The sequence below is a fragment of the Emericellopsis atlantica genome (genome assembly GCF_019669845.1).
Source record: "Emericellopsis atlantica unplaced genomic scaffold F5Z01scaffold_22, whole genome shotgun sequence".
In the NCBI taxonomy this organism is placed as follows: domain Eukaryota; kingdom Fungi; phylum Ascomycota; class Sordariomycetes; order Hypocreales; family Bionectriaceae; genus Emericellopsis; species Emericellopsis atlantica.
This window is the reverse complement of record NW_025764724.1, coordinates 455,040-474,059: the sequence shown is the minus strand read 5'-3', so window position 1 is coordinate 474,059 and position 19,020 is coordinate 455,040. Positions and strand designations below refer to the sequence as shown.

The following is a 19,020-nucleotide window of genomic DNA, read 5'->3' as shown; positions in this document are numbered from 1 at the left end:
TCATGCGATCAAGAACGCATAAATAGAGCCTCAACGGCTATCTCTTTTGTAATAATACAAGGCACTTGAACAACCTTCTCCACAGCGCATCACATCTATGAACTCGAGAGCCTGAGCGACTGCAGATCTCTGGTGCCACACCGACACCAGCAGCAGCGTATCACGAACTCGGTAATAGGACCATAGCGAACATACACGATTCCATGGATTTCATGGCCGTCTTCTGCCTGATTGCGATACGGACTGCAACTCATCTCAAGCGGCCAAAGATACGGGCGGTGACCTAGCCTGCAGGGTAGCCCATTGTCATGACCAGAAGCAAGTTGGTAGACGACTCGAGTCCGACAGGCAAACCCGAGCTCAAACACAACTATAGGTCATTATACTCCGTAGATTGATACAATCCGCTTGTAAGATGTTTCTTAGCCTTCTGCACACACTGTACATGAGATAGACCTGTGGTACCGAGTCCCGACCTGTTTGCCTGCCGATACCCGCATTTGCGCTAATGCACGTACTGTACAGTAATTACATAGTGGCGGCTCCTTTAACTCCACATTTGGTGTAAGTACTGCACAGTACGACTATGAACGACATGGGGAGATTCAGTATGTATATCGCGTGAGTCAAGTCGGATCTGGAGCACGATGGCTCACCCTGGATACGTTCTCTCGGCACCTTGAAGAATTTCCAATCTTTAAAGTCCCAGTTCCCAACTTGAATTTACCAGCCATTGGCCCGTTGTGCCTACTCCATATACCTAGTCACCAAGTCTACCATGTCTGTACCACGATCGGAGCTCAAGTTTCGAGCACCGCCCTCGATGCAACTGAGTGACGGCTCTGCAGACTCGAAGACAGCACCACCAACACCTCTTTCATTTAGTCCATCAACTGAAAGAGCGAAGAATCGTTTCGCAGTCGCAGGGAACGTCGTCATCACGGGTGGTGCCGGAGACATCGGCTCAGCTGCGTGCAGGGCATTGTTGGACCATGGACTCTGTGGGCTGGCCATCTTTGACCTCTCCGAGGATTCTGGGCAATTGTTGGTGCGTGAGTTGATGGCAGAGTATCCAGGCGCTGTCATCGCTTTCTTCACTGTGGACGTCACAGACGCAGACGCAGTCAATGCTGCAGTTTCTCTGGCCGAGGAAAAGGTTGGCCCTGTCCAGACGTGTCTCTGCTTCGCAGGAATTGCATTCGCAACACACGCTCTGGACATATCGCCTGATCAATGGAACAAGATGCTTGGGGTGAACGCTACTGGTGCCTTCCTCGTTGCGCAGGCCGCAGCCAAGGCAATGGTGGCCCGCGGGACTGGCGGCAGCATCGTGCTCATGGCCAGCATCTCGGCGCACATTGTCAACTTTCCCCAGCCTCAAGTTCACTACAACGCGGCCAAGGCGGCAGTCTTGTCGATCAAGAGCTCTCTTGCTGCGGAGTGGGCTCGTTACGGCATCCGCGTCAATAGCATCAGCCCTGGCTACATGGACACCATCCTAAACGAAGGCGAAGGTCTTGCTGAGCATAGGAGGATCTGGGCAGAGAGGAATCCGTACGGTCGTTTGGGGAAGCCTGAAGAGCTTACTGGTGCAATTGTCTTGCTTGCGAGTCAGGCAGGGAGCTACATGACGGGCGCAGATATCTTGGTCGATGGCGGAATTAGTGTTTTCTGAGAAAGTCTACATGTACATGTATGTTTGACTCAAGTTCAATGGGAAAATTCAACAACAGGAAGTGGCCTCCCTCACTTGAAGGATCCCAGAAAGCTCCCGTGAATATGATTCTAGTAAGAGTATTGTTAGCAGTGACGTAGAACTTGGCTTGCATGCTGGGGCTGATCCCCACTGCTTCTCGTTGGCCGTCAGGGGTTACAAACCTGCGCAGTTGATCATGAACGGCCGTCTTGACGGGAAGCAGCTGCTGTTTGGGGTGGCAATCTTGACCCTACGGACCAAAATCGTACGAGGAAGGCTGGCACGCACCCTGCCCGTGACACATAGTACTGTACAGTACGTGCATTAGCTTCCCAAACTCCATGGATCCCCAAAGCCCTCGAGCCGATGGACGCCTCTCGCCCAGTCCCGCTCAGTAAGGCCAGGTTCCACCTTGACTAGGCCAGCCATTATGTATAAATAAAGGTTGCTTGCATTACTTGTCTCGAGGTTCTTCTCCAGGCTTCGATACTTTGAGCACATCGAAAAGTACACATCCTGGTCCCGACGTCCCAGCCCCTCAACGATGACTACCATGACTTGGCTCGACATGCTGCAAAAGCGACGTGATTGATCTGCTCCCAAGTCATTTGCTACTGCTAATCGTACGCAGTGAGAATCGATATTGATTGCGTGGATCCCGCCGAAGCAAGGCGGTTTCTTCCCTTCAAACCGCACGACCAAACAAGCAATCAGCGCCTGATCTTTGAGCAGATCACAGCTCCCCAGAACCGCAAGCTCCTCTTGAAAACTGTCAAAGAGGGTGGAGAGGAAGGATGGGAAGTCATCCTCAACCGAATGGTAGCGTTCTTCTTTACAAGCTCCCCCAGCCGCAGATCAGACCCCTGACTTTTGTGTGTTCAGAGCGCGCTCCTGTGCGCGAAGAACATTGACAACATTGAGGGTCGTGTACTTCTGCAGTCTTCCGCCGCATATGCTTACGACACGGACAAGATCGTCGCCCACGCTCGCGCATACGTTCAAGAGTTGGAGAAGCTCGGAGTGTCCAAGGATCGCATCTGCATCAAGATCCCAGCCACGGGCCCCGCGCTGAATGCAAGCCCCATCTTGCTCGAGGAGGGTATTCGGACGCTGGCCACGTCGATTTTCTGCGTGGCGCAAGCGATTGCGGCCAGCCAAGCCAAGTGCTTGTCCATTAGCCCATACTATAACTGTCAGTGGATGGCTTGCAGACGAGTTCGCCACCCCCTTACTGACCTGATGGGCAGTTCCCTGGTTCCACATGGACCGGACGCAATGGCCTGATGTACAAGATCCGGCTCTGCAACATCCAATGTCTCCACGTCTTCTGCAGATCCGACAGGTCTATGATCGCCTTCGGGAGGAAATCGGTCTGGAACAGCCCCTGATGAAACCTGCAAGGTATGGTCTTATAGACAACTAAAGATGGCCTTGGACAAGGTGCTAAAAATGCATGGCTAGTTTCATTTCCGCCAAAGAAGCCATGGCCATGGCCGAGCTGGGCTGTGAGCACGCCACCATTCCAGAGGACATTCTTTTGCAACTCTCGGAGCTCGACACCAAGTCAGCGCCTCCTCCGGGTTCCGCCTGGTTCGCCGACAATAGATTGCCATCTTATCGTCTGGCACATCTGCTGAAAATGGATGTCTTGTCCGGGGACCTCTGGGATGGCAGACTGCCCTCCACGGGCGTGGACTATCTAGCCAACAATGGCGCCAATCTGACCAAGGTGATTGAGGCCGATACAGTGACCAGGGAGGGTTTGCACTTGGCATTGGAGGCCTTCCTCGAGAACGAGAGTCAGAGTCGCGCCGCAATCGAGGAAGCGATCAGACAACTATGCGCTGAGACTTCTGATGTTTGAAGGAGCGTCTGTAGCCAAACGCCGGCGAAGATGTCAATGGTAGCCAGGCAAGAAGTCGATACTCAGTCAGAAATTTATGATCGTATCCAAAGACAGCCACCATCACTGTGACAAAAAGTGAGTCGGTGCCTTGCGTGTCTTGGGGGCAAGGAGGTGGCGGATACCCTGCAAACCCATCCAGCTCCGGTGTCGCTTGCTTCGTGAACACGGCTCAAGCGATCTGGCGTTTAGTAAAGATCTGCCGATCTCAGCCATTGAACGCTCCGTGTAGATCCATGAATGTAGGCTCTTGTTGCAAATTAAGGTCTTGGCCGTAGAGTGGCATGTCCACCGAGGAGTCTTGGCCGAGTCCCGGTATGCTTTGGTGAGTATCCTACATGAAAGGTGTCAAGTCGAAACCATCCATCGGCAGAACTTGGTCGTCGGGATCGATGAAGAAGGGCAATTCGGGCATGCCACTCGTAGGCAGTGCTAGAGGCAACCCAGCCTCCAACGTCAACGTTGGCAACATTGAGTCAAACTCCGCACCGTTCCAGGAAGGAATCGCCATGTCATGGGGCGAAGACATTGAAAGCCCCTGTGAGCCTTGCAAGGCCGAGAAATCTGCGACAGCTGGAACTTGCGACTGTGGCACACTGTCATCCACAACCTGTGTACTCTCACCGAAGCCTGCAGAGAATGTTCCCAGAGGTTGCATCTCCACGCTCAAAAGCTCGCTCAGAGCATCTGATGTGGGCGGATCCTGCAGGCAGGCTGCTGGAGGCTGGCGACCCGTCTCGCGACACAAGGCATCCAGCTCCGCTCTCAGCAGGCGGTTCTCACTGAGGGTGCTCTGCACGTCGCGCGCCGCTGTGATGCACATGGCACGCTGATCGCGAAGATGCTGCACTGTCTCGTTGACAATGAGCACCTTGTTCAGCTTGTGGGCGTGGGCGAGGGCGGGCACCAAGCGCGCCATGGCCTGAGCGGTACAGGCATTAGCACGAGATGGCAAGGCAGCAGACAGTTCAGGGCTGAAGGCACGGTTGGATTTGGAGTACACGCACCAGGAACTGCTCGTTCATCTCCCCCCGCTTCTTCTTTTCGAGGGCCAGGTTTCGGGCCGTGACATTTGGTGGCAAAGGCCTAGGCCGGGGTTTGGATTTCCGCTTTGCCTTGACGTTGCTCTGACTTTGGCCGGGCATGGCAGGCGATTGACACTTGTTGTGGGCGACTGGAGCTGGAGGCAGAATGATTTATACGATTCGTCGTTCTCGTACAAATAGCTTGACTTGTAGAAGGACCCCAAGCTACTTAGTGAAACTTATTGTTAATCAAGCCGGCGTGAGCACCCCTGCCCGCCACTTGGAGATAACGGAGCCGCATTGAGCCTCGAGGAGTCGAGAGACGGTCGCGGTACCTGGCACAGTATGCACAGTGCCATTACTGGTGCACCGCGAATGAGTGACGAGGCATCATGGCTTTGTTAGGCTACCCGTACGTATCATAATCAAATCAACGCTCGAGTCGTCCTCGCAAATGCTAGAACTACCGGAAAATGCTGTTTGCTAGTCAGCCCGACGGACAATCCTCTATTACTCCATGCAGTGACCGAATCATCCCAGGACAATCAAAGTAGGTCCATCCGCGCCTGATCTTGCTGCTCTCCAGCCGGCGACTTGTCCCCGTCAGTGCTGAGGAATTGTGTGACGTTCCCGGGTTGCTGCCTCTCTTGCATCTCGGGCGCCTTGGAGTCGGTCGACTGTACAGCCTTTTCATCGACGTGGATCTCCGTGACAGGTTCTTCCTCCGGTGGTTCAACGCCATCAATCACTGGCATTGTAAGCTCCATCGGCTGTGCTGACCCGGGTCTCTGGGGAAGCGGCGGTGACACCTCATCGTCCTGCGGCGAGCGACGCTTCTGACTTGGCTCGTCCGCTTCCGAGTCCGGCGCCCAGTCGCTGGTGAATGGATCGCGCTCGCTACCACCTACTGAAGGTCGGTTGCTAGCCATCGAATCAATACTATCCCTGTGCTTGCGCTTGCTCGGTGACGTGGAGTCAAACATCGTAATCATATCCCCTGGCTGCTCCATCGTTTCCTCCTGCTGCAATTCTTGGCGAAAGGCCTTGTTGTCGACTTTAACGAAGCGCCCAAGAGCCGCTGGCAACGCCTCTCTCTGCTCCTTCGTGGTTTCGTCCGTCGAATATACGATCATCGGTTGCTTGGAATCTGTCCAAACTCGACTGTGCATTTCTTCAAACGACAGTAACTGGATTGGTGTGAGCAATGATCAACAAGTTGAGAAGGACGTCGTACCTCAGTCGTGACGGGATAGGGGTTGCTCCTAGCGTCATGCGCTAGCCGCCACCACTGACTCTCCGTCGTTTGCTGAACATCATCCAGCTCGATCAGGTCGCCATCTGCCTCTTTGCGCAGGTACACAGCATCATCCGTGGCGATACCTCGTAAGGTGTACTTCTTGCAGATCATCGGTTTCGGTCGGCCTGGTTTGTTCGGTTCAGTCAAGAGACGCCCGAGGAACTTCTGCTTGGCCCGGATCCTCTCGAGTTCCAAATTGGCCGCTGCCACACTGTTAGTGATGTCTCGAGATCTTTTTCCACTCCAGCTAACGCACCGGTCGTTTGGCTCTCATGATGCTCCAGGGCAGATGTGCAATACTCAGCCGCCCTTGCCACTCTATCATGTAAGGTTGTCTCCTCAGCTGTAAACTCGAACTCGGCTAGGCGATAGTCGGGATATCGATCAACTTCGTAGTCCGAGTTGGCGACAGTCCGAAATCGCGCCCGTCCCTCAACATAATCCTTGTATACCCGAAGCCGCCCCTCCGTTTTCTCGAGGTATTCTCTCTTTCGTACTCGGGTCCCCGCCACGGGGTCATGGAATGTCGGAAGGTTCATTCTCTTTTTCGATGCTTCCAGATAGCTCTTTCGTGTGTCTCGTAAGCCTTTCTGGATTTTTAGAGCCTCTTCAAAGCGGCTGTCAAGCCACCTCTCGGGGTAAAACTCCTCTGGAATCTGGACAATCCCTGCATTTGCATCAGAGTTGACCGAAATAGTGAAGACGTCGGCCGTGTCGGCCAAAACAGACGTGACCCCACGCCGGTCGTTCCCATACAGATCCTCCCAGAGCATCATATCGATGAGCTCATACAAGGTAGACTGGCTGAGACTCTCGTCTCTAACGTTCCTGGCTACCAGTGATGACCACTTAGACTTCTCCAGAACCTCTCCGTCAGGCAATCTCGACTCAATCGTCGAGCAAAACTTCTCCTTGATATCATTGTCTTCATCGCCCCAGTTGAGGTAGGAATTGAAGCTCTCGGTAACTGAGTTAAAGTCCCCGAACACTGCAGATCCCAGATGCTCGGAAATCTTCTCACAGCTGGCATAGCTCCGTTCCGTGTCGTCCAGGAAGGCCATCAAGCGCTTTATTTCGAGTTCTATCTCGATGAAAGATGGACTCTCCACATCACACTCTTTGAGATCTTCAGCAGGAGGACTCGACTTCTCCCATTGACCGTTCCACCATTGAGGGTTGTGCGCGCAAGTTTGTGGCTCCTCGCCTTTCTTCAAAAGCAAGTTGCGCGCCGTGGGTATTGAGTGAAGAATCGTCAAGTATCCCCCAAGCACACCACCTCGAATGAATGCGGGTACTTCTGGCTGGCGCTTTCGTTGCGAGGCCGGGACCGCGTGATCCGACAATGGAACCAAGCTCCAGGACTCTGCATCGTAGTGACGCCGGGTAGCTGGTCCAAATTGGGGTTGTACTGTTCCGTCTGCGCCTAGGACACCGGCCTCTTGTTGGCCCTGGTAGTCGAGCTCGGGCAGCCCAGCAACGTCCCGGCGTGACGCCTCTATCGCCCGCTGTAGGTTGTCCTCTTCTTGCTGTGCGAGCGATGGCTGGATGCCTGCGTTCTGGGCAGCGTAATCTGTCAGGCCGTTCAACGGGGTCGTGTTGTTCGTGCGCGAGGGCGGTCGAGGAAATGGCTGAGCGCCTTCTTCTGAATTTCGGCGAGACGTGGGAACCTGATCGGGGCCTTGAATGTTATATGCTGCAGACTCTTAGCAGATGTCGTCGGGTTGCACTTCAAGGTTGGATTCTCACCAAATGCTTGCCCGTTCTGCGAATCGTCTCGATCGCCAGAGAATGCCGAATCATTCCATGCCGTTGCATATTTGCTCCGAAACTGCGCATCGTGTCAGTCATTGTCGCGTGGTGCATCAACGCCAGAGGCCAGCTCACGGAGGCTTCGCTCGTGAAGTAGTCGTCCACCACCCTCTCGACACTACCTTGGCTCTAAAGGTCGTTAGCAGACTGGCGCTTTGAAAACTCGAGTGATATGCCGTACTCTCAAGGCATTGGATACGAGCGTCCTGTCGTTAATCGGATCAAGAGCTGTGATTCCGCACACCATGATAATGTTATCTTCATTGTCGGGCCCCTCCATATTTAGAGCAGCGTAATTTGTCCGGTCGAGTACCTGAAGCTGCCTGTGGGCAGAATGCGAATGTTGGTCAAGGGCAATAGTCCAAAGGATGCTGCAATTTCCGGGACCTAGATGCGATGATATTAGCTACAGTTGAAGGTCGCAGGCCACCTCTTTTGTGTGGAAGAAGCGACGATTGATTAGAGGTTGGTCTTGGAGATGATGCGCGGCATCCACCTGGAGCTCCAATGGAGGTGGCACTCCTACCAAAGGGACGTGCCTTCCTCACTACTCCACAGTGATGACGGATTCACTGGGCAGGCGCGCGTGACATGGAAAGCCGTCCTACCAAACCCGAACCCCGACTGACCGAACGTTGCGAGAGCGAGATGTCTACCAAGGTATCTCAGATATCGGTCTACATGTCAAGCCACTTTAATACCACCATTCAGTCAGTCACTACCAGGTCTAGGACAGTATTGTTATCCTACTTCACCTTCACGGCAGCCAAGGATAAGAGCAACAGGTGTCCCTCGCGTACGCTAACATTCAGTGACCCTGTCTAGGCTAGCCTATCCTCCAAGCACCAAGACAGACCTCTAAATAAGTGAGTCCTCTATTGTAATGGGATCAAGTGCTCTAGGCATCTCCTTGTTGACCGCTCCCGCTTGCGCACCCTGACTGTTGCAAATCCAGTAGCTCCTCCACCCATGACGCCTCCAACCTTGCGCGATGACTCGCAGGACAGGTGAAAGAGCCCGCAAAGTTGATAAATAAGATAAAGCATGCAAGACAGCCCAAAACGCAATTGTTCGCTATGCATCCCGTGGCCGGTACTCCCAAATCGTAATGTGGTAGGTAGTCTGCGCATGTGCCCATGCGTCGTCAACGACTTTTATCGTCGTCGTCGTCATCGTCATCCTCAAAATCGTCCGCATCGCTGTCGCTGCCGCCAAAGTCATCCTCTTCGTCCGTCATATTCCAAAAGTCAGCATCATCGTCGACGGGTGCGGCTGGCTTTGGCGACAGCTCCTCTGCGGTAGGCATCCGCTCACCCGGAGGGACGAGCTGTTGAGACTCGGCGACAATTCGCTTCGCTCTCGCGTCATACTCTTCGCGTCGATCGCGGTAGAGGACGCCTGCATCGACGTTGGCAGGTGAGTTGATCTCGGGGTCGTCGAGGAGCAGGAGCACAGAGCGAAGGACCGACTCAACGCCGTGGAGAACGTTCCAGCGTTCGCTGGCCAGCTCGCCGGATGTAATGTCGTCGCCAGGTTTGTGAAGAATCGAGATGCAGAGGTCGCCGTCGGCGTAGACGTTTGGGTGGGTGATGTTCTTCGTCAGGAAGCGGAAGGTCGGCGGTGCGTAGGGGTAGTCGTTGGGGAACTTCATTTCGGCCTGCAACGCACAAAAAAGTCAGCTATGCCTCGTGCGAGAAGTTGCGGTTTCGCCTCACCTTGAGGTAAGCGCCATGCCAGACGCTGTCGGGGTTGACCACCCAGAGGCCCAGCCTCCAACGCAGCATGTCCCTCTCGTCGGGCTGTGTCTGGTGAGCAGGGCTATATAATGACCAGGCTGATGACTTACATAGATGAGCACCCATTTCTCTTTCTGCAGCGGCCCCAACTCTTGTGTCAGTCGTTTCATCGCCATCTTGACGATCGGTGTGGGGAGTGGCCGCTCGGGTCCCGAAGTGGCGGACGATGGGTGATGGCTTCGGGCGAGTGACGAGGATTCTCGGTACTCAGGATGGACTCGAACGGGCTTGGCGGTTTTGGAGTCTAAGGACAAAGAAAGCGGTGTTATTCGGGGTCGTAAGATCGGGATGGGAATGTTGGCGGATGACGGAAGCGCGCAAGAGATGAAGGAGGGCGGCGGACTTGTTGTGGCTTGAGTGAAGCGCCAGGTCGAGGTACGTACCGGGCGGTAAATGTGGAGTGCAGGGGTTTAAACGATTTCGCGGATCCGACCAAAATGCAGCGCACCACAGAACGGCAAGCACATGACGGAGACACCACCACGCCTCATCCAGGTAGGAGCTACTACGTACACGCCGCGCCCGGTAGATCCCTCGGACAATGCTGTGGTTGTTGACGGCACCACTCACGTATCTCAAGAGGGACATAGCTGTGCCACAATCTACATGTCGGCGGGTATCGATATTTCGCTCCTTCTTGCTGCCCATCCGTCCCTTGGCAAAGAGTACGCTAGTTGTGCCAGCAAGTTGAAGGAGGGTAGTGCTTAATACTCTGTACAGGGCCAACGTATTGGGATGGTGAGGGGGATGACTTGTAGCTTGATAGATTTGATCAAAATTCCTCGTCAACACCGACATAGGGTAGTCACCCTACACATGAAACCCCTGAAGCGCGTTCCCCCAGTAGTTGAGCACCCCGTCGACCTCGTCCTCCCACGCCACCTCCTCTATCAGATTATCTGGATCTTCGGAGCCGAACCAGAAGGCCCATAGTAAGCCGTCGACACCCACGCGCAGCCAGAATCTGCCATCAGGTCGCTGTTCGCTAGAGACGAGCTTGATCCAGCGGTCCAGCTTCTGCGGATCATCATAAGGACTAGTATCGGGATCCTCTGGCAAGGCGAGAATGTTGTCTATACTCTGCTGGTCCATCATGACGCAGTACCGAAAGCGGCAGTTCAGGCGTGGGTCTCTCTGCTTCGTAGCTTCGGCCGTGAGATTCGATTCGATCCAGGCGTCAAACCGCTTCCCCACCTCATCAACGCTAGCATTAGCGAGCTTATCTTTATCCTCGAGAATAACATTATAATAACGACGAAAGAGCTCCTGGTTCACGGCGGGATCCCGAGGCGCTTCGTGGTAAAATTTCGAGCGAAGATCCTGGTATGCCTCATATCTAGCGTATGCATCGAGACGCTCGAGTGCCTTGGCGAAGGCCTCGTCTGACCCGTAGGTATAGACGGTGCGGAAGATAACAAAGCCCCAAGTGTAAGGATACGTATGATTGCCGTGAAATTTGGCAAGCTCTTTCAGGTACTCTCGTGGCACGCGGTAATCGTTAGGCTCAGTGAAGGCCGCGTCGATCGGGGGGAAGTCAGCCATGAGTGTTAGAAGGTACCGGTAATGATTATTGTCAAGATGTAAGTTTTCGAGGGGTAATAGGGTCAGGGACAGGCACACAGGTGACGGCAGGGGTGGATGTACTAGCAAGCGGATACAGTGGGGCACTGCTTAGATCTCGCTACCACGGGATCCAGTCGCATAGTCTATCCCCGGGCGGACTATGTCTTTGCGTCCGGAAATAGTCTTCCTCATACTTCCCTATATCATAGAATAGCGGACACTCGTTTTAGTCCTTACTGTAATTAGGTTTTGCTTGAAATTTGGTATGCCCGCTTCTCACCTTAGAGTTTTGAGGCTCCCTACGCCATGTCCCCCATATACAATGTGGTAAAGTTGCTAGGAGGCCTCCCATGGCTCGTAGTTTACCCGGGCTTATTTTGGTGTGGTTTGCTTTTCTCCCTCTCGGTCCCGACGGTGGTGCTCTATACTTATCTGCATACCTACTTTAGTTAGGCTAAGCATCAGCCGAACCGGATCTCCGCGTTGCAGGAGCCGCGGTAAGGCTAGTATCGAGAGCAGCATGGAGCGACCGCGTAAGTACTTACCTACCACCATTTTGGAGGGTCACTGTCGGCCGCTCCATGCAATGACTTCGAAATCAAACGGCAAGCACGGCAGATTTGGTCTTGGTGTAACAGGGTCTGATGGAAAATCAAAATCAAAATAATAATAATCGCGGTGGTGTATTGGTCATATGTCCCTAGTTCCAACCATCCATTGTCGGGTCTAGAATGTAGTTATGGCTCTCGCTATGATACAAGTGCAAGGTCGCAGAGAGGCAGGGATAGACAGCTCTAGCAGCACCTATATGAAATCTAGCCCGGAGTGCTCAAAGTTCCCAATACTGTACTCTGGCTCGTTCTGATATTCCCGACGCAATCATGATACATGTACGGTCTTACGCATATATAAATGCATACTTACAATCCAGAATCGTCTGGTGGGATGCACGTGCACAAGTTAAACCATTAGCTTGGGACTTTGGCCATCACCGCCGAATTCATCACCCCTAGTCTAAAGAATACACGGCAGCGTTGCATCGCGTGTCGGTTTAGTTGCCGACTTGGCACTGGAATCTGACATAGTGTCGTTCATCCGCAGACCAAGCGTCCCGTTGTCCCCAGGCTCGGGCCCGAACGCGTCCATCTGTCCCCGACTGGTCAGGATTCGTCGTCAGATCACCCAAACTCGGTTTAGTATTCTGTAAGATGCGACTTTGTTATGCATGCACTCATACAACAAAAATATTGGGTGGACTAACTACGAGATGTCTTCGAGAGATACAAACAACCTTTTGCCGCTCTCCCTATGCCAAGAAAGCGGCGCCATTCAGATTTGCAAGCCTCTTCTTCTGGTAGCATGGGGTTTGGGCCGATCTCTGCATTCCGCCGGATAGACATCTTGATCACGAGGTCTGCTCGTTTGAGGTCGCCGCATGTGTTAGGATTTCACAGTCGTTCCCTTGGATGGATCGCCGATGAGGTATAGAGAGCTCGGAAGATGAACCATGATCCAAAAGATATAAAAGGCAAGATGAGTGACCGCCTAGAGACCACCAGATTCCTTTCTGTGCAGAAGCTCCCTGATTGTCTGTACATCTCCATCTCCTTCATCCTTTCAAGTCGTGAGTGTTTCGTCCCTTTTCACCATGAGACTCACTCCGCAATCGGTTGCCATCCTTTCGGCGGCGCTTAGCGTCGTCGACGCGGCTTTGCAAGAAGCCAACGAGCCACTTATTGATGAGTCTTTCGACCCTTTCACCGACGGCACTTGGGGAACCAAGAACATCGACGGAGTCGAATGGAAATACCTCGAGGTCCCCGGTGGTGACTATGTTCCCTGGGTCTCGGGTGAGACCATTCAACCTGATCCCGGCTTTGAGAACGAATACTACAAAGAAGAAGACTCCGACGCTGACTCCACGGGCCAGCTCACCAAGTTTGACCTGGAGAGCGCCGGCGAACCGAATGATGTCTATTACACTCTTTGCGAGGAGTATGTTTTTTCTTGTTCACCATCCTCTTTTACCATGCCCAACCCTGCCTTTATCTTGGACACTGGTCTCTAGAGCAGCCCCATCCCTGACAATTCACTTTTAGGGCCATAAACTGCGAGGTTCGCGTGGATGAGGACGGCAACAAGGTGATTCACTTTATGCAAGACATGGAAATCGATTCGGAATGGTGGAACTCTACTTTCGCGCCGACCCTGTCCGAGGACCTGGACCTAGACGACGACAACATCGTGGCGGGCGACAGTCTCGAGTCACGCGCGCACCACTGCCACGGTCACAAGATCTGCACCGAGATTTCCATGCGCCATGCTCGCACAAACTATGGAAGCCGTCCGCCCAAGGACCTTATTCCCGCGTAAGTCATTTTCTACTAGGCAAATCTACATACACCCAAAGCCAGGAACTGAGGAGCACTCTGTCTGGTGTGGGGATGCTGCCCACATGTTCCTGTATATTCCTCGTGCCAGTTTCAAGTTAAGAGGTTGACAATATTCTCGGCGTATCCCAACAGTCTCAAGAACCACTGCATCAACACTGGCTGCAACGCTAGCCCTTTCAAGCTTAACACCCAAGTTTGGCGCACCGTCTCTACCCCCGCCAAGCTCCTGGTTACGCCATCGGGTATCTACAGCATCGGCCAGAAGCCCAAGCTCATCGACCTAATTGGCAAGGCCATTCGTTCCAAGACCAAGATCAAGAACCACTACCTTTGCATTGCCAACCCCGTTACCGGTACCTGTGACCCTTACAGCCTCAAGACGTTGGAAGCCTCCAAGTATTTCCAGGTCGCCCGTTTTGTGCGGAACGGCGCTGGGCAGCTGGCTCTTCATGGCTCTCTGGGTGTTGCGGTCAAGCTTACCGATGTCGCCGGTATCTCTTGCGCGGATGTTGTTTCTGCATTGACTTCCGCCGTCTCTGGCGTCCCAGGAGGTGGTTACTTTGGGTTCCTGAGCTTGATCTGTAGTTAGGATCGGAAAAGACTTCCGGCTGAGGACACGAACACATGGAGTTTTGCAAGTTGCGGTACAGTACATACATGTATGAATCCACTTCTCTCCACCTATATTCAAGCTTAAAATAAGGTGAGGGGGATGATCCACCCTCGCAACTACTACTTTGTCCTCTCTGTTGGACTGGCTATTTTAATTGGGAGCATGCTACATCACTTCTCTCGGTACATTTTGTGGTTTTGGTACGCCTCGAATTGCTAGCTGGACTTTTTCTTCGAACGGCTATTCGGAATGAAATCGGGATGAAATGCTTGCGGTGTGGAAGTTGGCGTACGATCCCCAGGGGCAGATGGAATGGATCGAAAAGGATGTGCCAGTGGCGACAGGCAGACAAGATACGACCGCTCAAATGTAGTCCTTGGGCGTGGATATGTGGACGTATGACTTGAATCCGTTCAAGACCCCTTTATACGAGCAAGAATTTCAGGCTTATTTACTAAAACTATAGCGTCACCGTGCATGTGCTCGAACCTCTGATTAATTCCATACATATAGTATGGCGGAATAATTCAAAGTGTAAGCACAGCCTTCATAGCGCTTGCCTTTTGTTCTAAGCTATCTCCTAGAAACCAGCGCGATTGACAGGCAACATCGTACGGAGTTTCTCCTTTGCTATCTTTCGCCTTGAGATCAGCCCCGCCCACCTCCTTCAGTACCGCCGCTACGCCCACTGCTCCAAACTCCGCTGCCCAGTGTAGCGGCGTTATTCCCTCGATACGTCTCGGAGGCTCGTCAACGGAGCACGCTTCTAGGTTCGCAATCGTGCTGTCGAGCTGCCCTCCCCAGCCATCGAGGCGGGTATAGGTTGGAGCTTCTGGCTTGGATCTAGAAACCCGCTCTAGTCGAGGCCCCGTATACACAATACAGGCCGAACTTTGGATGGGGGGCAGCCTTGGCCTAGATTCGGACAGAAGCTCTCGTGCAAGATCGGCCGCCGCTGTCGTGGGTCTGTACCAGACGGGTTGTTATGATTGTCGTTACCGTCCTCATCCCATAAATCCGCACAGTGCTCCTGCCCCTCGGCTCCGTTGTTCCAAAACTTCCTATTAGGTGTAAGACTGTCCAGCCATGCATCGTCTTAGCCACGGGATCCGCCCCAGCCTCGAGTAGAAGCCGTGCGGATCGGACTGCCGTCGTCTCTACCTTGACGGCGCGGTCATTGTAAATCAGGGCGCAAAGAAAAGGATTCCAGCCAGTGCGGCTCGAGGCGTTTCGTCGAAACATGCTCGGGATAGCACGTGTTTGACAGTGTCAAACTTGCCTCCAGCCGCAGCGCAATGGAGAAGTGTTTCCCCATAGTTGTTGGTGCATAGTATAGGAAAGGGGGCCTATGATTCGCAACTCACGTTCTGCAATGTCCCAAGACTTGACACCGAGGAAAAAGCGAGTGAATTCACACCGGCTTCGGCCTAGATCGGTAGCGACCTTGAAGTCACCCACATCCGGCCCTGCATGAATAAAACCGGTCATGACTTCGGAGAAGACAATATCAGAGTTTCCATTGTCACTAGCTTTCATCATGGCCGTCGGTACTCATCCAAGCTCCGCCGCTGTGAAAACGTCAGTCTCTAGAATTTGATAGCTCAAGTGTGGGCTAGAGGCACGTACATTAGATGAACGGTGATTTGTTGCGCACCAAGTAGAGTCCACGCTAGATTAGCCACAAAGTTTCCCCTAACATTGCGCTGTCATCTTCTCCAAGAACTCGTGAATCCGAAAAACAGACTTAGACCGACCAACGCCTGAGTAGATAAGAACGGGCTTGTTCTGCTTCAGTGCCAGGCTACCCTAGCTACCTACGAGGCATCAGTATACTGATTGCATCTCCTCGACTCTTGCGGAAGCCGCTCACTGTCATGCGACATGATGAGATATGTCGCTGTTCTCGCGACGCTACCCTGGGCGAAGTAGGGCCCCAGAAATTTGCCTGCCACCCGAGAGACAGCCTTGGTGAGGGTTTGAGAAGGACCGTAGCGTCAAGTGGCTTGACTGGGTCGAGAAGAGATTCCAGCATCGGGGACATCAAGGGAGCGAGGGCAGAAGGAACATGAATGGCGCAATCCTCAACAACGGTACCCTCCAGCACGTTCTTTTGCTCGCAAAGATCTAGAACTGACGTGCTACAAGGACCAACAGGGCGGTCCCAGGTCGGATCGGGATGTGCGATGCAATTGGCTTCGTAGTCCGTGTTGTAAATGTGCAGCGATTTCATTAGCTCCCATTCGTCTTGTTACGACGCACAAAGAAACGCACCCGAATCCGAGCATGTCTCCATTGCCGCTCATCTCCGTACCGACGTCCTCACTCATCTTTAGCCCAAACTGTTCATGTTTGCTTCGAAGAAGAATCTTCGTGGTGCCGATGCTAACAGCTCCGAAGAAGACGCACTTCTTGGCATGCACCCACATCAAGTTGTCGTACAGAGTTGTGAAGCGTCCACGCTTGCCGCCGTGCCAGGCAAAGTAGATGATGTATCCATCGCGCCCGGGCGCCTTGGTTACGTATCGCGCCTCACACTAGAAAAACATCTCGGCACCCCAGTTTCACGCGTCGCTGAGGTAGTTGACCGGAGTTGTCGACTTGCTTCCGTCGTTGATGCCAGTAGCGTCCATGCCGGTCAGCGTCGAGGCCGGCATGCAGACACCGGACCAGTGCTGTTTGGCTCATCTTTGAATCGGGTCGTCTGCTTAACGCGGTAGAACTTGTCGCCCATGCCCATGAGTTCCGCCTGCTTCTGGAGCAGATTGGCCTTTTGCAGTTCTGGGAACGTCGCAGGATACTCGACCGGTTCCAGAACCGAGCTGGCCCCTTTGTAGTCTGCTGGGTTAGCTTTGTGTGCCGAAGAGTAGTGGTCTGGTGTGACGGGCAGTCTAGCAATGCTCACATTTCGTCCAAGCATCCTTTCCTCTGAGCTCCTTGGGCCAAACTTCCATGTCCAGGACATCTGGATGTGCCTCCAAGAACACATTTGCGTTTAATAAGCTTGTACCACCCAGTCCATTGCCCATGTAGGCATTCTGACCCTCCCCTACGACGAAATGGTATAGCCCCGTGGGGTTTCCGTCATCGACAGCCTTGCCCGGAATGCTTCGGTCCCCTGGCGCAAACTCGCCGCTCACTCGAACCTCTTCCGACGTGCCCAGCAGCTGCTCCCGGAATTCGCCAGGCCATCTCTCTTTGACACGCTCGAGCAGGCAAACACTCTGCTTTCCCTAGCCATACGGCTGGCGGCCACGCCTCCGCCGTATCCGCTGCCAATCACCACCACATCGTACGAGTCTCGCATCACTTCGACATTGTCCAGGCTGGAAACGATATTGATGACAGCTATGGGTTCATTGATCATATGCCGGGTCACATGAGAGCGGCGAAATCAAATGTTTGAAAGTCAGGTCTGCGGCTGTTATGCCAAACGTCACGGCTGATTCTAGCCCTCCAGGGACCGATTCCGCGAGATCCGATCGTGGACGTGAATAAGCAGGTTTGCCTCATGCTGACGTTCAAATCGATCGCTATCGTTGGTGCCCGTGGAGGGAGCTGATGTTATGCATTCTAGCCACGGCGCCGTGACCACAGCTGGAATACGTTCACTCGACTAAATGGCCGCCACAGAAATTGAATGATATGTGGCCTGTTATTGTTGTAACAACGAGAGCAGCTATTCTCAAGCCGCGTGGGAAGCAAGTCTGGCATAACAACACCAAATACATGGGATAGAGTCGCCATCTTGCTCTGCACGCGCTACCGCATGTCTTAATGACATGTGGTTAAAATTACTCCGTAGCTTGAGGCTAGTGAAGGATTAGTTCCGCGCCCGGAGCAACTCGACAGTTCTTGGGAAGAGAACATGAAACTTTGGCGCTTCTTGTCGGAGTCAATTGACATGTGATTATACCTTAGTGGTCTCGACACTGACAGGCTGATGCTTAGTGGAAGTGAAGCGTGGGGGAGAGTCGAGTGGCAGTCCTGGGAAGTTAGCGTGCTGGCTTAAATCTGCAGCAGGTACAAAGCATCAGTACACTAGTTCCTTGCAAATCCTGGGAGCTAGACGCATTCAATGCCAACAGCTGCAAGGTGAGCTTTACCTATACCAAGCAATTATGCTATATGCTCCAGCTGTCCGCTTTTGTTCCCCTCAGGTGGGAGGGGACACAACACGTCCTCTCACTTACACAGGATCGCCATGGCAGCTATTCTTCTCCGACGTCATACTTTTCTTCCGAAATTTTACTCACATCCCTTTTATCTTCTTGCCTGCTTACCCATGGTGGTCAGGGGCCATGGATGAGCTCTATCCATTAAAGGCTAACATCATTGATATTCTTTTCCACACGGTTCTCTTTATTACGTAGCTTTTGTTTCTGATATCACTATTTCTCCTGATATACCTCCTGTATTAGTCTATTTGACTTACATTGGCCTCTTTCTTGGGGTCAACAGGCTTAGATGTCTTCACTTCAACTATGGCATCCCCGAGGACGGCCTCAAGTCCACTGAAGACGAGTACTCGAGGCAATGGACACCGCATCCCGAGGAGCGATGGATATTTCTCAATGGCATCTGCGTTAGGTATGTTATCTGATCAGATACGACCCTCTTTTTTTCAAAGCTTACTCGCCGTCTTCAGGAGCAACTGGCTGCAAAGTATAATTAACGGGCTATCACGGGCATTTCATTGACCGATCGCCGGTGTTTATAACAAAACGTATGCATATCATCTGTCGTCTTGTTCAATATTAATCAACAGTCCATAGTTCAGGGGTCATCTTTGACCTAGTTCCGTGTTTGATACAACGCTCTCTCCTATATGCCACGTCCGATATCCGAGACCGCCATGTGCTAGTGAAGAGGGCACTCTGCGAACCAGGCGTCAAGCAGGTCGGACTTGTTCTTCATTCTCAAGGAGG

At 53.0% G+C, this 19,020-nt stretch overlaps 8 protein-coding genes across 8 annotated transcripts; 3 read left to right on the top strand and 5 right to left on the bottom strand.

The window, feature by feature from the left end:
* Positions 1-362: 362 nt before the first annotated feature.
* On the top strand, positions 363-2,094 carry F5Z01DRAFT_243665 (uncharacterized protein). The gene is made up of 2 exons (XM_046258428.1): positions 363-461; positions 526-2,094. Exon 2 carries the CDS (start codon positions 779-781, stop codon positions 1,673-1,675), a length of 897 nt encoding a protein of 298 aa, XP_046116282.1. The 5' UTR covers positions 363-461; positions 526-778; the 3' UTR covers positions 1,676-2,094.
* Positions 2,095-2,240: 146 nt separating this feature from the next.
* On the top strand, positions 2,241-3,747 carry F5Z01DRAFT_691099 (uncharacterized protein; the record flags this gene model as incomplete). The annotated part of the gene is made up of 5 exons (XM_046266145.1): positions 2,241-2,280; positions 2,328-2,515; positions 2,579-2,888; positions 2,944-3,097; positions 3,158-3,747. The coding sequence occupies 5 exons, from the start codon at positions 2,241-2,243 to the stop codon at positions 3,558-3,560; spliced, it is 1,095 nt and encodes a 364-aa protein (XP_046116281.1). The 3' UTR covers positions 3,561-3,747.
* A 186-nt stretch (positions 3,748-3,933) lies between these two features.
* F5Z01DRAFT_676234 (uncharacterized protein) lies at positions 3,934-4,744 on the bottom strand (the record flags this gene model as incomplete). Its single annotated transcript, XM_046265233.1, has 2 exons — positions 3,934-4,521; positions 4,607-4,744. 2 exons carry the CDS (start codon positions 4,742-4,744, stop codon positions 3,934-3,936), a joined length of 726 nt encoding a protein of 241 aa, XP_046116280.1.
* A 99-nt stretch (positions 4,745-4,843) lies between these two features.
* F5Z01DRAFT_243451 (uncharacterized protein) lies at positions 4,844-8,247 on the bottom strand. The gene is made up of 6 exons (XM_046258426.1): positions 7,912-8,247; positions 7,806-7,859; positions 7,668-7,749; positions 6,178-7,614; positions 5,859-6,124; positions 4,844-5,811 (listed from the first exon to the last, which is right to left on the bottom strand). Exons 1-6 carry the CDS (start codon positions 8,008-8,010, stop codon positions 5,170-5,172), a joined length of 2,580 nt encoding a protein of 859 aa, XP_046116279.1. The 5' UTR covers positions 8,011-8,247; the 3' UTR covers positions 4,844-5,169.
* Positions 8,248-8,459: 212 nt separating this feature from the next.
* On the bottom strand, positions 8,460-9,713 carry F5Z01DRAFT_661592 (ubiquitin-conjugating enzyme/RWD-like protein). The gene is made up of 2 exons (XM_046263895.1): positions 9,446-9,713; positions 8,460-9,387 (listed from the first exon to the last, which is right to left on the bottom strand). The coding sequence occupies exons 1-2, from the start codon at positions 9,590-9,592 to the stop codon at positions 8,875-8,877; spliced, it is 660 nt and encodes a 219-aa protein (XP_046116278.1). The 5' UTR covers positions 9,593-9,713; the 3' UTR covers positions 8,460-8,874.
* Positions 9,714-10,285: 572 nt separating this feature from the next.
* On the bottom strand, positions 10,286-11,151 carry F5Z01DRAFT_243435 (uncharacterized protein). The gene has a single exon (XM_046258425.1). The coding sequence runs from the start codon at positions 11,066-11,068 to the stop codon at positions 10,337-10,339; it is 732 nt and encodes a 243-aa protein (XP_046116277.1). The 5' UTR covers positions 11,069-11,151; the 3' UTR covers positions 10,286-10,336.
* A 1,586-nt stretch (positions 11,152-12,737) lies between these two features.
* Positions 12,738-14,071, top strand: F5Z01DRAFT_691084 (uncharacterized protein; the record flags this gene model as incomplete). The annotated part of the gene is made up of 3 exons (XM_046266144.1): positions 12,738-13,084; positions 13,189-13,458; positions 13,615-14,071. 3 exons carry the CDS (start codon positions 12,738-12,740, stop codon positions 14,069-14,071), a joined length of 1,074 nt encoding a protein of 357 aa, XP_046116276.1.
* Positions 14,072-15,905: 1,834 nt separating this feature from the next.
* F5Z01DRAFT_638618 (uncharacterized protein) lies at positions 15,906-17,459 on the bottom strand (the record flags this gene model as incomplete). Its single annotated transcript, XM_046262386.1, has 5 exons — positions 15,906-16,339; positions 16,407-16,629; positions 16,758-16,966; positions 16,998-17,288; positions 17,336-17,459. The coding sequence occupies 5 exons, from the start codon at positions 17,457-17,459 to the stop codon at positions 15,906-15,908; spliced, it is 1,281 nt and encodes a 426-aa protein (XP_046116275.1).
* Between the last annotated feature and the right edge of the window lie 1,561 nt (positions 17,460-19,020).

Bases quoted from the DNA above. Each gene is read 5' to 3' on its own strand.
- F5Z01DRAFT_243665 (XM_046258428.1), top strand. From the start codon at position 779: ATGTCTGTACCACGATCGGAGCTCAAGTTTCGAGCACCGCCCTCGATG.
- F5Z01DRAFT_243451 (XM_046258426.1), bottom strand. From the start codon at position 8,010: ATGGAGGGGCCCGACAATGAAGATAACATTATCATGGTGTGCGGAATC. The intron at 7,860-7,911 runs GTACGGCATATC...AACGACCTTTAG, and splicing joins TCGTATCCAATGCCTTGAGA to AGCCAAGGTAGTGTCGAGAG. The intron at 7,750-7,805 runs GTGAGCTGGCCT...CACGATGCGCAG, and splicing joins ACTTCACGAGCGAAGCCTCC to TTTCGGAGCAAATATGCAAC.
- F5Z01DRAFT_661592 (XM_046263895.1), bottom strand. From the start codon at position 9,592: ATGGGTGCTCATCTATGTAAGTCATCAGCCTGGTCATTATATAGCCCT. The intron at 9,388-9,445 runs GTGAGGCGAAAC...TGTGCGTTGCAG, and splicing joins GGCATGGCGCTTACCTCAAG to GCCGAAATGAAGTTCCCCAA.
- F5Z01DRAFT_243435 (XM_046258425.1), bottom strand. From the start codon at position 11,068: ATGGCTGACTTCCCCCCGATCGACGCGGCCTTCACTGAGCCTAACGAT.